Genomic DNA, 15,417 nt, shown 5'->3' with positions numbered 1-15,417 from the left:
TGGCCAAGCATTTACCTTTTTAAATCTGAATGACAGGGAGCAGGACTCAGAGTCTCCACACCCTGCATCCTTCATACCCAGGCATTAGGATCCGCAGCTGCAGAACCAGACTCAAAGGGGGTCTAGGTTCAGGACCAGCACCTCTAGACCCGGGTACAAGGTTGGGTCTGTGGGAGGAGCGTCTTGGGTTTGTGATTGGCTCACGCTCCGCTGCCCTCCCAGCCAAGAGAACTTCCCTGGAACAGCAAAGTAAGAATCCAGGAGCAATTTATTTTCAAATTACTGCAAAGGAGGGGACAGGGAGGGGTGCAGGATGACGAAGTGAGCAGTGGAGAGTGGAGAGCTGTTTGAAGGTCGGTGGAGCAGGGCACGGCCATGGTCGTGGGACGAGCATGACCCCCATGGTTGTGAGGTTATGGGAGTCTCTTCCCTCCAGTTTGCTGGTTCTTCCAAGAGTCAGATACGGGGACAGGTAGAGCAGAAGGAGCACCTTCTCCTTCCGAAGGAATGAGTGCTCAGGGCTAGATCCCATTTGCTCCCAGTAGTTTCCTCTCTTGTCTTTTCTAAGGGAGAAAGAGAGCAAGACAACCCCAGTCAGGAGAGAAAGGGCAGATTCTCTCTTCCAGGACAGCTTGATTCTGGAGTCAGCCAGATCTAACACTGGCCGAAAGGTACCTGATTCAAAAAGCACCAAAGGGCTGACATAGCTATGAACTTCCCTGGCTTCCTGGGCTCTTGGGCTGGAGACACTTGATTGAAAACAGGATTTCTGAGTTGGGGTAGAAAGGCACGATGCTGTGAACAGCTCTACTACCCGCAACACACAGACACACATTTAGGGACTCACCTTCTTCGGGGGGAATCTTCTCCAGCAGTACAGGCACAGCGGGGCCAGAGATGCCAGAAGCAACAGAACCCAGACACCCATGAGCATGGCCTGGAGGCTTATGACCAGGGCCTGGGGACAGAGGGCCAAAGCCAGGGTCACCAGATTCAGTGGCTCTCCTTCCCTTTCCATGCTTTTTGCCAATTTTGTGGCTTCTGGAGGTGAGTCAGTGCATCCCGTGTGTAGGATGCAGCTAGAATCCCTTCCCTCTGGGCTTCAGTGTCCTCATCTCTATGGAGATGGACTTGGGTCTAGGACTGGATTCCCTGACAACCTCCAAGACTTGAGAGGACCAAGGGAGCAGTTTCCTTTAACGTCTTTGCAACACGTTGAAGTCCTGCGGCCCCGGTTTTCTCATGGTCGGTATTTTAGGGCTTGTCTGTGCCATGGTCTGCAGCACTCACGGTCGCAGGAGCTCTTCCTGTGGTGCTTGGTGACGATCATCAGGTGAAGAGCAGGGGCACCTGTTTCTGTGGACGGCCTTATTCTCGCCCCTTCCTGGCCCTCCCTGCCCACTCCTTCACATTGGCCACCTACCCTCAGCATGTTCACCTGGGAGATGCACAGGTTTAGCCTTCTGACTTCTTTGGGACTTGGGGTGATGGGGGATTTAGTGGGCCAATTTTCTGAGTAGATTTTACAGTCATCTTCATCTGCAAAGTAGTGGTATTCATGGAAGGAACTAGCCCCAATTACGATGGCTGCAATGGCGGTGCAGAAAGATGCCAGTATGAGAAGGGTCCTCAGCAGGGCCTGGGGAGGGGAGGAGGCAGGGGCAGACTTCAGCAATGCAGTCTCTCCCAGAGCCTGCACTGGGGACAAAAGGGCCATGCTTGGTGACATTCAAGTATGATGGGGTAGGAGACTTGGACTGGCCTCTGGCCTGAGCCTCCTTCCTTCCCCTGCCCTGACCTGAACTCACCCAGCAAATTCCACCCCGTTTCTCGTAAAGAAATCCAGCAACTCCAGCCAGCACGGCCTGGGGAGAGATTAAATCAGCAGTGATGTGCACAGGAAACGTGAGTGCCTCTGTGTCCCCATGGGCACACCATGTATGTTCCTAGGTTTTGCGCTAAGCAGTAGTTATGTAACTACTGAGGATGCTGAGTTGGGTCAAACCCCTGAGGCTACAGAATGCTCTGTTCTAGTGACATCTAGAAGTGCTCGTGGTCAAGCCAGGTGTGAGCCTTTCCTCCCTTCTCCAAAACCCTCCTTTTTGAGCCACACCAGGTGCCTCATGAGAGTTCCAGGGTTGGGGCAATCTTAGGGGTGGAAGTCCAGGTTGTGGAGAAGCTCTCAAGGCAGGATGTCTTTGGTTAGCCCCAGGTTCCAGGGCCTGTCCCAACAGCTCTACAGTTCATTTGGTTAGGCTCAAAGAATCAGAAAGTCTGGTGTAGCCCTGAGGACAGATGGATCCAAATCCTGTTTGGCTATTCTGTAACTAATCCAGGTGTTTCTATCACTGGATGGATTGGGATGACGTCTTTTGTTTCTATCTCTCTGTGTTTTACTATCAAAAGAGTGCAAGTCTGTCGGAGAGTCCCCAGGTCCACCATGAGCAGCCCACTGAGCTCCCATTGAAGATTGCACATACACATCTCTTGACCTTTGTGCCTGGATTCCCAGTGATGTGCAGAGCACAACAGGGAACTAGGAGGCTACGCTTCCTCTGGGGATTGCAGACTCTCTATCTGCCTCCCCTATCTCAGGGCAGACATCTGGAGGTGAGTAGGTCCTTAGAGCCTTAGCTAATAACTGGGACAATGGGAACGAGGACCTATTCTGGTGGGAAGGGCACTGGGCAGGGGACCAGAGAGGTGACCCTGTGACTTCAGACATCGCCCCACTTCCTTTGGTTATTTTCTTATCTGCATCAATGACAAACTGGCCTAGATAGTTAGGGTCTTTTCGGTGGCTAACATTCTGTTCCACCATGTTGGGGTGGTCCTGGGAAGTCCTATCCTTCTGTTGGGAGGTTGGTCACCTGCTGCCTCACTTACCACAGCCCCGGTCCAGATGGCAGCTCCCAAGTAGCAGAATCTGGTGGGCCTGTAGATATAGAGGAATCCCCCCAGGATGCCACTCAGGACACCTAGCACCAGCTGCACCACCTGGAAGACAGAGGACCTAAAGACAAGCTCCTAGGTGCCTGCACAGAGGCAGCCCTGCCCCCAGGCCTTATGGTGGCTTTGTGGACCCATACTTCAGGTACTGGTGGTTAAAACCCAGAGAGGGGACTCTTTCAACTCATTCCCCTGCCTCCTGCCCCATGCCCTGCTTGTAATGAGAAGATGGAGAAACTGATTTCTAAGAAGAAGAGAAAACTGGCCCAGCACCTATTTGGAGAGAGACTGGCAGAGAGTGTGTGACCCACAAGAAGAGGGTCCTTTCCTTGGCCTAATGTGAGGGACAGGGATGTCCCACCAGGGAGGGTCCTGTGAGATGGGCAGCCACACTCACCCAGGAGGCCACCAGCAGCCGGCTGTTGCTGAGGGTCTGGGGGGCTGTGCCTCCGGGGAGGGCTGGGAGCCGCAGCAGAGAGCATCCTGCCAACAGGAGCTTGGCCAGAGCCGACTCCTGGTGGACGTGCACACTGATGTGGGTGGGTTGCAGGGCCTCGGGAGCCACCTCACCATCGTCTGCCGTCCCCATGTCCTTGGATAACAGGCTGTGAGGGAGGACAGGAGAGCGAGGAAGGGCAGCTGGCAGATGTTCGCAGGTTCACTGGAGTTCCCGAGATCAGGGCCAGAGTGCCCAGGGTCACTGGGTGGCCGCCCTGGTCACAGAGCCACACATGTGGCCCTTCTTGAAGGCTATCTTCAGGGCAGCCTGACCCTGCCAGGGCTCCTCCTCCACCTCATATCTGTTCCTGCCACTCACGGTCAGACCCTGGCGTCAGGGTCAAGCTCTCCGTGGGCCTCACCTGTCCACCACCTGCCCCCAGCTGGGCTCTCCTCCGGCCTCTCCTCTCCAGAGCCCTCTGACTGTCCAAATCCCGAGGCCCCCAAGCTCTGGCCCTCTGCTGAGCTTCCATTTTGGCGGCTCTTCCCCAGAGGGCCCTGGAGACCCCTCAGCCCCCCCACTGAAGCTCACTCAGCACTGACCATGCCACTTGCCCCACTAGTGGTGGGGTGGAGGTCAAAGGCCAGAACCCTCCTTGCCTCTTCCCGTCCCATCTGCTGGAGCCATCCCGGTGGGGTGGTCCCTCCGTCCCCGGCCAGCTCTGAAGGAGCCAGGCCTGTGGGGGGCGAGGTGGTGCTGGGGGGCCAGGGCTGGGGCCTCCTCACCTGCTCTCCTCAGGGCCCCTGAGCGAGTGTGTGGCAGGGAGAGCTGTGAGGACCGCGAAGGTGCTGGTTGGCGCCCAGGACCCTGCCCTGGCTGAAGGAGGAAGTTGGTGGGGAGCCAGAGGGATGGAGACTGAGGGCAGTGACCAAACTTTAGCACTTCCCCGCAGACAGCTGGGGCTGGGGGTCCTCAGGGGCTTTCCAGACTATGGTGTCACTGGGCACTGGGGAGCTGGAGCCATGAAGGGTAGGCACACAACTGACATGCCCTGGGGGATCCTATGAAGGTGTCCCCTCTTCCAGCCCCTGTCAGGCCAGGGCTTTCTGAGCAAGTGTGTGCCTCTGCTGCATGCTGTCTGAGTAGGTGTGTGTGTGTGTGTGTGTGTGTGTGTGTATGATGGAACCCCCCAAGATGGGCCCCTTGGTTTCAGCCACTTGCTGGGAAGTGGCCCTCTTCCTCTACCCCTGCCTGCTGCTCCCCTCCCTCCCAACCACCCTGCAGGGTCCTCAGCTCCAAGTCTTCTCCTCCCAGCTTGCTCGGCTCTGCCAGCTCCCAGAGGACAGCAGGTGAGGCAGGGCCCTCCACTGCCCAGGGTCCCTTCAAGACTGAAGCCGCCTGAGGGGAGGAGAGGCCGGCACCTGCTCTGCCCCACCTTCCCCAGCGCCTCCAGTCTCCGTCCTGGGCTTGGGTGGATGGAGCTCCTTCAAGACTGAGCCCTGAGGGCTGTGGGTGGAGGGAGCAGGGTGCTCTGTCCCCAACCCCTTGAGCACTGGGAGGAAGGACCGGGAAGTGTCCAGGGCACCAGGCAGAGCCCACTGCGTGGAATCAGTGGAAGGTGGGGGTGGAGTCTGACGCGTGCTGCAGGGTCCAGATCTTGCTCTTCAGAGGGTTGCAGTGGGGTGGGAGGAGTGCCCAGGGAGCCTTCGGGTAAAGTATCTGAGCACAGGACACATTCAGTACTGCAACCTGATGCCAACTCTGGGTCCCCAACAGAAGATCTGAAATCCAGGGCTGGTGTTCCTTCTGTGTGCCCATGAGTGAGCCTGGATCTCTTTTTTGCCTCCTCCAAGCTATCAAACACCTGTTCTTTTACTCAACGAAGGCTGCTGCTGGTGGTGGTGGTGGTGGGGTGTGAGATATTCCGAGAGTGGCAGCATACAGTGGGAGGTGGTACCGGAGTCGATATTACTATTTGATTTAATCTGTGACACTTCACTTGCATGCCTTGTTAGAGTCACCTATGTAGGATTTCTCTTGGAGCTAGGGAAGTCAATTTTAAATTATATATGGAGAAATAATTTCCCAAAAATGGGCATGATGATTTTGAAAAAATAGCATAGGGAATCACAAAACAGCATAATCAGACATTAAGCTCTATACTAATTAAATTGGAGTAATGGTGCAGAGCTCATCAGACACACCAATGGGCAGAGTAGGAAGACTGGAGTAGACCTCCCTTCCTATGGGAACTTTATTTTTGCTCAGGAGAGCATCTTGAGTTGCTGAAAGATGACATATTTCACAAACAGATGCTATCCTTCAGAAGTTAAGCATCGGAACAACTATAAAAACTCAGATCCACGTCTTCCAAATTAGGACACAAATTCCAGAGGGATCAATATTAAAAAGTAAAACCATAAGCCTAAAATCACTTAGAAGAAAACATGGGAGAATTATTTTAACATCTGGAACTGGGATGACCTTTTAAAGTATGTGATATGACCTAGGAAGCATAAAAAGGAGGAAGAGCTTTTATAAATTTAAACTAGAGTTTTAAAAATGAAAACTATGAAAATACAAGCAAAGTCAAAATATAAATAACAACTTGTAAAGAAATAACTGCAACTCGTGGCAGAGATTGTAAGCTTTTTTGTATATACAAAGAAATTCAATAAAGACCAAAACAAAATAAAATAGGAAGCACATAGGATATAGAGGAAGAGCTCACAAAACAAATGACAATGGCTCTTAACACATGAAAAGATGATGGACCTCATTTATGATAAGAATGAAAATTAAAATATAATAGATACTGGAATATATTTGAATGAAAATTTAAAATATAGTGGAATAGCTCCAGAAGGCACATTGGCAGTTACCTGCAGCTGGTGGTTGGGGTGTTTACTGGGGAGAATCATTGAATCATTTTTTTTTCCAACATAGATATCTATATCTTGATCGTAATAGTGGTTGCACAAAGGTATAAATTTGTCAAAATTCATTGATGATCTCAATGCTTTAAATGCTTATCGCATTTAAAATGGAGCATTTTATTGCGCAAAATTACTAACATCTGCAATGGAATGTTATTTCCCATCTAATATTGAAATAGAAGAGTTTGCTTCACCCTCTTGTGCCGTGGGGAGGGCAGCTCCACTCCTGTCGGCTGCTGCTCCCTCTGTGGAGAGTGACTGTTCGTACCCTCTGAAATTGTAATGCACATTTCCACATTGGCTGTAATAGAAAAGCGTTGGAAATGACCTAAAAGCTGTCAATCAGGGAACATTTATATAAATCATGATGGATTCATACACCTGATGCTATGCAGCTAAGCAAATGAATAAAGAAGCTTTTCATGGATACATGTAGGATTGTTCTACAAACATATACTAATAGGAAAGCAGCATTGTGCTGACCAGTGTGTACAGGATACTGCCATTTCTAGGAAAAGGGGAGAGAAAGATTATTTTTAGACCATTTTGGGTGTGAAAAATGTCATTGGAAGATATGTAGGAAATGGATCATGTTACTTTCCATTTGGGAGGCAACTAGACGTCAGGGAGAAAAAGACAGAAGAGAGGTCTTAAAGGTATAATGGAGATAGAACCCAGGGCCTCGCACATGCCAGGCAAGTGCTGTACCCCGAGCCACATCTCCATATCTCTTGAACTTTTTAACTAGTGAAAGTGTTGTGTGCAAACATATATACCGAGTCACTAAAATTATTCCGAATTTTTTCTTTGTCCTATCCTACACCCCACAGGTCATTTTGGGTCCAATAAGGTATGTGGTGAAATTCTGGATTTGCACCCCAGGGTAAGGTTGTTGGGACATTGGTATTGGTCCAGGAGGACCTCTGGACTCAACCAGGTCAGGTATGGCTTTTCACCTCACCTGATTCTCAGACTCCATTCACTCTTGTCTGGCTTTTCCCTACCAGGCATGATGACCCAAAACAAGGTGACCGTGAACGGAGTTGATGTGGTCTCTACGCTGTCCCAGCCCACCCACATTGATATCCACATCCACCAGGAATCGGCCTTGACACAGCTGCTGAAAGCTGGGGCTTCCCTGAAGCAGTTCATTTCACGCCCTCGGGATACTGGGCCTTCTGGGGCCAGGATAAACAATGCTCAGCTGGCTCTGGGGGTGAGTGTGGGGGGCTAGGTGGGACACCAAGGTGACCCAGAGGATGGAGAATAGGAAGTGAAAAGGAAAGTGGGCTGAGTCCCACCAGGAGGGACATGAACTCTGTGCATTTTCCGTCATGTTTGGGAGAAGGCTTGAGGGTTCCCCACTGAGGACGGGATGGAAAGAAATGGCGCAGAGCGGGCAGTGCCAGCCTAGGGTGGGGCAGCAGGCAGAAGACTCTCTGGAGCTGCTAGTGCAATTGGGACTGAGGGCTGCAGGTACAAGGCCATTTGCTGGGCCCTTCACCTGGGCTGTCACCTAAACGTGCTCCACATCCTGCAGAGAGTTCATAACACAAATGATCAGGTGGATCCGGTGATGGGAGAAACAAGAATCACACCTTGTGTCCTGGGCAGGCAGGAGTGGAGGCTGCACCAGACCCTGAGCGCAGAAGGACTGGGTTTAGAAAAGGTGGTGGCAGCAGCAGAAGCAAAGGAATTCCAGGTGAAGGAAATGGCAGGAACAAAGTTTAAGAGGCCAGAAAGCCTATGCAATCGTAAAGAGCAGAGAGAATCGGACTTTCAGCTGAGAGCCTCGTGGCCAGCTGAGGGCCTTGAATGACAGGGAGGCCTGGTGAGTCGGCCTCGGAGGCAGGAGGGCTGTGGGTGGGCTCCAAGCAGGAACCTGGGCCCTGGCTGCCTCCGAGCAGGAGGTATCCAGGTCAGACGTATGGAACGTCTGCTCTCACTGGTCGTAGCAGAAGTGGGGAGGAAATAAAGGCGTCCCCACCCTTGTGTTTGGGTCTCTGTGACTTGGGAGTCACTGGCTTTGGGATATGAGGGAAGACATGGGTTCAAGATGCCGAGGTCTGGAGTGTGGCCGACTGGGAGACAGGAGTCCTGGAGGGCAAGCAAGGGACCCTGGAGCGCAGGAGCACAGTGGATTTTAGCTGCGACCGAGCTGAGATGTTCCCAGGACGTGCAGCTAGTGGTACCCAGGAGCCTGTGATTGTTGGGTTTCCTGGGAAGTTGGAGTTAGGGTTGCATGGTTTATTGAGGGGTAGCACCTATGAAATGAAAAGAGATGAGAAGGGTCGGGCAGGGGGCTCTCAGCCTGCAGTGCAGGGCTGACGAGGTCTCTGTTGGGGAGCTCCCTAGCCAAGACGGCACATCACAAGATTCCACATTGGCGTGATGGCCTTGAACCATTATCTTGCTCAATCCCTGGCTGGGACGCCATCCCCAAAGAATGTGCCCTCAGCTTGAAAGAGGAGGGGGACCCCAAAGGAGCTGAGCTGGCTAGGCTCTCAGCCACCACACTCCTTTCTGGATGGGGTCACACACTTTTGTGCCTACCACAGAGCCCCGTGGGGCCAGAAGCTGAGGTGAGACAGAGTATCTGGAGCACAGAATGAGACTCCCAAGGGAGAAGGGGGAGAAAAAAGGGGGACTCACCAGGTGGATGAGGAAGTGTTTATATTCAGAAGAAGCCAGGAAGGAAAACAGGTCAAACCTACGAGAGGGAGGGGTGCAGCTCCTTGAAAGCTGAGGGAACAGAACCTTCTGGAGTCGGAGCTGCCGAGAAGAGGTAGACAGAGGAGAGGCAGGAAGCCCCTGGGCAGAGAGGCGAGGCTGCCCTGGGGTGTGCAGGCCACGGGGAGAGTCGACTTTTTATCCTGTCTTGCAGGTGACCCAGATATTGCTGGGGGTTGTGAGCTGTACTCTCGGAGTGGGTCTCTACTTTGGGCCTGGGACCGGGTCGGAGCTGCGGGCCTCTGGCTGTGCCTTCTGGGCAGGCTGTGTGGTGAGGAAGGAGGTGGCCAGGAGCTCAGAGGGAGGCAAGGGGTTGGCGGAGAAAGTTCCTTTGGCTCTGGGTGGGGGACTTGCGGAAGCCACCAGAGTCCAGGAAGCCGTCTTGCCCTTTTTGTCTTCAAGGCAAGGTTGGGAAGGCGGGGAGAGTGGAATTGAAGTTCCGTTCAGGCGCCAGGTTTCCTCACTTGTCTCTTGAACCCTGCTTCGCTCTGGATGTCTGGGCACCATTGGAGGAGGGTGGGTCAGTTCAGGGGAGTAGGCTGGAGGCCTTCTCCTGGTGTCTTCTCTTCCAGGCCATCATAGCCGGAGCTGGGGCCATCGCCCATGAGAAGTACGCGGGCAAACTCTCCGTGAGTCATGGTCAGCCGCGTCTTTCTCTCCTACTCTTTTCCATCTCTTCCCTCCTGGGTCTAGTTTTCCTGCTCAGTTTTCTGTCTTCTACCCTTTGGTTCTCAACATCCTGAGGATACCCCTGGGGGTGCTGACGGGGTTTTCTGTGACAGGAGCTGGGGTAGGAGAGACAGGTTGGAGGGTGGGGACTTCACGGCTCTGCCATTGCTGGATAGAATCTGCATCTTGACATTCTCCTTCCAGGGCTGTGTGTCAGGCCTGCTCATCCTTGCGTGTATTGCCACAGCAGTGGCTGCGACTGTCCTCTGTGTGACTAGCTTGGTCTGGCAAACCAACGGCTCCTCCGTCACGGAGATCAACTCTCTGTGTGATGGTCTCAACACAACCACTAGTTACAGATACAAGTGGAGGAGCTACAACGACAAATGGAGGGAGGAGAGGTGCAGGAATTACATGGAGAAGATGATGGTGAGGAAGGGTGCAGCCTTCCAGGGACCCACCCTGATCCTGGGCTCCGAGGAACGGGGACAATGGAGGGCTGAGGTGCAGGCTTTACACCTGGACCTCACCCAGGTCTCACTAAGCCAAAGATGTTTCTCAACCCCCCACAACATGGAGATTCCCTGAATCTAGGGGATGAGGAGCAGGGAGGAGACTGTGGGCCACCCTCCTGGCTTTTTGCGGATGTTGCTGGTTATCTCTTGCTATCTACAAACCATCCCACAACATAAAGCTCTAGTTGGTTCTTTCTGAGAGTTTTGTAGGTTCCCTGGGCTCAGACTTGGGTTTTCCCATGTGGTTGCAGGCAGATGCTTTTTGGGGGTGGTCATTTGAGGGCATGAGGACAGCTCTTGGCTGGGAGCTCAGCTGGGGCTTCAGCCAGAGTTTGCAATGACTTCTCCAGGAAGCTCTTAGCATGCAACAAGCTCCCGGGCGTAGAGCTGTGAGCGACTCAAGAGGGGGAAACGGAAGCTGCCAGGCTGGTTGGAGGCTGCTTGTCACTGTGTGGGCCATTCCCATTGGGTTTTACGGCCAAGGCAGACCCTTCCAGATTCAAGGGAGTGGAGAAAGAGACCCCACTTCTCCAGAGGGTGGCGAGGAGCCACTGCAGAAGCCAGGAGGATGGAGGGATGGTGGTCCCTGCTGCCGGGAAACGCAGTCTACCTTGGTGGGAAGTGGCTCGCGCAGGGTCCTGTGCTTTGATAAGGTGGTGGTCTGGACGGGATCTGAGGGGCTGGCTCCTGACCGTATCTCTTTCTTCCTTTATCTCCAGAAAATGTTCTTAGCGTTCTGTTCCCTGCTTGCAGCTGTCTGTATCCTGAAGATCATCTTGGCTTTGGCTTCCCTGGGACTGTGTCTCCGGAGTGTGTGTGTCCAGAGCTCCCAGCCCCTGGTGAGGTTTCCTGGAGGTGCTGCTGAGTGGTGTGGGTCTGAGCAGTAAAACAGAGGGAGAGGGAGGAGCATCGGGGCCTGAACTCCCTTGTCCAAGGCAGGCCCCACCTCAGAGGCTGGGCTCCCCACTGCTCTGTCTGGGAATGGGACCCGTTGTGCGTCGGGGGCTAACCCCTGCCTCCCGGTGCCTGTCTGCCCCTTCCTCTACTCCAGCTCCCCACTCTCTCCTCCACTCTGTCCTGGGCACTGCCCATCTCCCCTTCCTCTGCCACCAGGCCCTGTTTGCCACTTCCTGTCAGCCTTTCTGTTCCCTCTTTCCTGGGGTCAACTTCTGGGGAGCTGACTTTGCCCTCAGTGTTTTTTCCTCCCTTTGGTTGATTTTTTCCGTTTGTCTTTTCCCCAGGAGGAGGAAGGGTCAGATAAGAAGCTCCTGGGGGAGGTTCCCTCCGTCTCCAAGGAGAAGACCCCAACTGTGGTCATCTTTTGAGCAGCCTGGCCTGGGGCTCTGCATGTCCCTGTCCGGAACACCCTGGGCCCACAGGGAGATGGTGACTGTCCCTGGGCCACAGGCGTCCCTCTTGCCTCTGCTGCAGCCGCTGTGCTGCCCTTCTCCAGCCCTCTCTCCCCGCCTTTCCTCCACCACGCTCTTCCAGTGTCTTGGTCCCACGAAGAGGTCTCGTCACATTGGAGAAAGCTGATTGAAATAAAAAACAACCAGAAAAGGAATTGGCACAGAAAGATTGGTCTTCCTCGGTGTTTACACTTTGCGTGTGTTATGAGAGCTTTCAGCCCACGGAAGCGAGGCCCAGCCAGGCTGCGTTTAGTTAGGCTCTGCTCCGTGATCCCAGAGCTGAATGGCCCCTTGCCATCTGCTTCCATTCAGTGTAAGGAGAGGACATTAGAGTCGAAGGGAGCCGTGAACCCTGATGGTGGGTTTTAGGAGCCACCCTTGAAGCTGAGCAGGAGTGCCAGGGAAGAGGCTGAGATCAGGTGCCGAGGGCCTGAGACGCTGCACCACAGGACTCGGGCGCTGCCCTAGAGTTGGTGTTGAGCCACTGAACGACTTAAGCAGAAAACATACTCCGATTTTTATTTCCATCTCTTACTGATTACAAACCACATCCAACAGCCTGGAAACCTGAACAGGACACATGAAGCTGAACTCTGGGTGTGGGCAGACTGTCATTTCCTCCACAGGCCACACCAGTGCCCTAAGAGGCTAGAACGCTTAGGCAATCAGGACTCACAGAGCTTAACTGGTTTACTCCTCTCCCAAGGTCTGAAATCCACAAACCATCCCTCAGGAAAACCTGAGCCCAGGATCACTGGCAACCCCAACCCAAGGGAAGAAATTAGAGCCTGAACCTCAGCATTTACTTTATGCCAGCTATGGAGCAAGCGAAGCCCCCATTCTTTGCCAAATAAGTAAATGCAAACGTAGCGGAGTCCAGAAGCCAAGCTGGGTTGAGGTGCATATTGTGTCAAGAGACAGAATTTGCAGCTTCCCATCACCATAACAAATCCCAGAGATAATCAATTCACCCAAAGAAAAGATTATTTTAGCTCATGGCTTTAGAAGTTTAGGCCATGATACACTGTCCCCATTGGTTGTGGGCCTGTGGCAAGACAGCTCACCGAGGCAGGAGCAGGTGGTGGAGCAGATCCACTCACCTCACGATCAGGGAGCGAAAAATAAAAACAACAAGTCTCCTCCACCAAACAACAAACAAAAACATGGAAAGGAGGGGGCTGGGGTTGCACTCTTTTATAAGAGCACACCCCCAATGACCTGAGGATCTCTCATCAGACCCCATCTCAAAGGTTCCAGCACCTTCCAATAGCACCACTCTGGGGAGCAGGCCTTTACCATGTGGACCTTCGGGAGATACTTATGGCCCAAACCATAGTAGAGACTCACATAGGTAGCCTTCAAGAAAAGCAGATTCATAAAGAGACGTTTATTGTTGCCTGTCTGTGAGTCTGTGGTGTTTCTGCATGTCTTGGGAGCAGTGGCACTGACCCCCTGTGCTCCAGTCTGTCTTTCCAAAGATATTTGTGCCTCCTCAGGAGTAGCCCTGGAAAGTAGTGTCTCCTTCTGGAGCAAAGGACAGGCAAGCTTATTGCCTGTTATAAAAGAATCAGGTTCCTTAAACTCAGGGGTCTTCTCCTGGAACCCAGCTGATCACATGTGCAGCTGGCACTTGCAACGCCTCTTTGCATGGCTGTGGGAATTGGGCTCGTGGGATCAGTGCAGAAGGGCTGCATGCCGGTAGCAATGGCTACTGCCGTTGCTGTGAGTAATAATGGTTCTTTATCTTTTGACTCAGGGGTTTTGTGCTTCTACCAGCATCCATGAAATCGTGGCGGGTTTACATGTTGAACTTCATTGTTCTTGTGTGCTGCTGACTGCAAGGTTTATAACACACAGACTTAGTTTGTGGATATCAAGGAGTTGGCAATTTTGTTAGGAGACAAGATGTGAATCCTAGGCTGCAAGGAATGAATATTACTTTACTGTCAAATGAATGACACATTAGGCAGGAAGGCAGTCAGTGTAGGGAGATGAGGAACAGAAGAAGGGAAGATATAAAGGAGAAGGCACTCAGGGGGAGGGGGTTCTGAGGTTGGTGCGTAAACGGGCGTGACAGGGCAGAATGGTCAGGGTTCTCACACCCCAGTGTTCACGAGTGTATTTGATGGGGCTGAATTATTTGCTCATTCACCAGCTTGATCTCAAGAAACAGTGACCGAGGGGCGGGGGTGAGGTGCTGCCTATTAGTCGTCACAGATGTTGACACGCAGGACTCCATCTACAACGATCCTAATCTGCACAGCAGCAGGGGTGTCCTCGGGGCTTGACAAGCACCCAGAGTCCTGGGGGGAGAAAGGGCACCATTCCAGCCCTTTCTGGAATAGAGTGGAATGTAGTGGATGCTATGGGTTGGATATGTCCCCCTCAAAATCTGTATGTTGAATTCTCAATCCCAAGTGGCTCAGAATGTGACTGTGTTTGGAGACAGGACCTTTACAGAGGTAATCAGGTTAAAATGAGGTCAGTGGATGGGCCTAATCCAACATGTCTGGCCTCCTTATAAGGAGAGGAGATTAGGGTACAGAGGGAAGACGGGAGGGCACAGAGACAGGCCTCAGCAAGCCTCAGAAGAGACCTGCTGCCAACACCTAAACCTTAGACTTCTGCCTCCAGAACCATGAGAACATGAACTTCTATTGCTTAAGCCACACAGGATGTGGTATTTTGTTTCAGAGGTCTGAGCAGACTAGGACCCTTGGAGATGGGGGACACATGGGACAGCTGGGAAGTGGGCCCAAGGGGCACCCCAACACTCCCTTCTCAGGGATCCTTCCACAGGCCTCCCAAGGGCAGCCTCTGATGCAGCAGGGCTGCACGCACACCTGTCTTGGCTCTCCCAGCCACAGCTGCTAGGGCTGCTGATCCTGGGTGCACCACAGAGCACCCCCCGCGGGGTCTCCTCAGGTCCTAGGCCACTGTCACACAGTTTCATGCGGCTGCCCTTTCCTCTCTCTCTGCGTCTGACCTTCACGGTCTCCAGGAAATCCACCATCCCCCAGTGCTGCCCTAGGAGCCCCCCGCCACCGGCTTTTCCAGGATAAGCTCTTTCATCATAATCTCCACAGCCACTGGGATTTCTAGTGCAATCTCCTTTAATGTGATTTCCAGTAAATCTCCAACATTTCTGTATCATCTCTTCAGGGAACACAGATGCTAACAGGGCAGGAAGAGCAGCCTAAGATTTCAGCCAAACTCAGAAGCCAAGGCATGCTTCTGAAACGCCTTTCACTTAAGGGTCCTGTGTGGTCAGAAAGGCGGTGGGAACTTGGGAAGCAGGACTCAATAATGTCTTGGTCAGTTTTTTTATCACGCTGATGTTGGGTTGCTGGGGTCCCCATTCCTCCGGAGTATCCTCCCTCCCCTGAGCAGGGCCCTGCCTCTCCCCCCTGAGACTCTACCCTTTCTGGTTCCACTCAGAATAGATAACTCTGAGACCCCTGAGGGGTAGCAGCTCTTTGGGAGCTACCCAGTCTCAAATTGGGCATTTTCAATCCTTGGTGTGTCTCTGGAGTGGATGAGGTGGTGGAGGGGGGAACTGTGGCCGCGGAGGACGAAGGGGAGATAAAAACTCCACCTCCCTCTGTAATCATGACTCTTTTGCCTGTGGGGACAGGATTCTCTGTGTGGGTCACACCAACCCAAGGGATGGCATGATCCTGACCCTTAGCACAGAAGCAGGTGGTCGGGGAGCATGCCTGGGAGAGGGACCATGAGGAGGGAAGATTTTTGATGCACAATTCTCTGCTTTT

General features: G+C 52.9%; 2 protein-coding genes across 3 annotated transcripts; one reads left to right on the top strand and one right to left on the bottom strand.

Moving 5' to 3' along the window:
• Nucleotides 1-250: 250 nt before the first annotated feature.
• On the bottom strand, nt 251-4,317 carry LOC124078167 (transmembrane protein 176A). The gene is made up of 7 exons (XM_046422868.2): nt 4,174-4,317; nt 3,347-3,554; nt 2,887-2,997; nt 1,809-1,865; nt 1,424-1,639; nt 848-958; nt 251-563 (listed from the first exon to the last, which is right to left on the bottom strand). The coding sequence occupies exons 2-7, from the start codon at nt 3,536-3,538 to the stop codon at nt 522-524; spliced, it is 729 nt and encodes a 242-aa protein (XP_046278824.1). The 5' UTR covers nt 3,539-3,554; nt 4,174-4,317; the 3' UTR covers nt 251-521.
• Nucleotides 4,318-4,604: 287 nt separating this feature from the next.
• LOC124078168 (transmembrane protein 176B) lies at nt 4,605-13,042 on the top strand. Of its 2 annotated transcripts, XM_046422869.2 has the most exons (8): nt 4,605-4,737; nt 7,155-7,174; nt 7,332-7,540; nt 9,209-9,325; nt 9,627-9,683; nt 9,928-10,152; nt 10,958-11,077; nt 11,480-13,042. In XM_046422869.2, the coding sequence occupies exons 3-8, from the start codon at nt 7,334-7,336 to the stop codon at nt 11,561-11,563; spliced, it is 810 nt and encodes a 269-aa protein (XP_046278825.1). In that variant the 5' UTR covers nt 4,605-4,737; nt 7,155-7,174; nt 7,332-7,333; the 3' UTR covers nt 11,564-13,042. The 2 variants fall into 2 exon arrangements, with proteins under 2 accessions (XP_046278825.1, XP_046278826.1); XM_046422870.1 differs by lacking the exon at nt 7,155-7,174.
• Nucleotides 13,043-15,417: the final 2,375 nt, after the last annotated feature.

Source organism: Marmota monax, unplaced genomic scaffold, assembly GCF_021218885.2.
Source record: "Marmota monax isolate L192 unplaced genomic scaffold, Marmota_monax_Labrador192_F-V1.1 WCK01_AAM20220418_F8-fsc01270, whole genome shotgun sequence".
Lineage (NCBI taxonomy): Eukaryota > Metazoa > Chordata > Mammalia > Rodentia > Sciuridae > Marmota > Marmota monax.
Note: the sequence above shows the minus strand (reverse complement) of the source record. Positions and strands in the feature narration are given on the sequence as shown.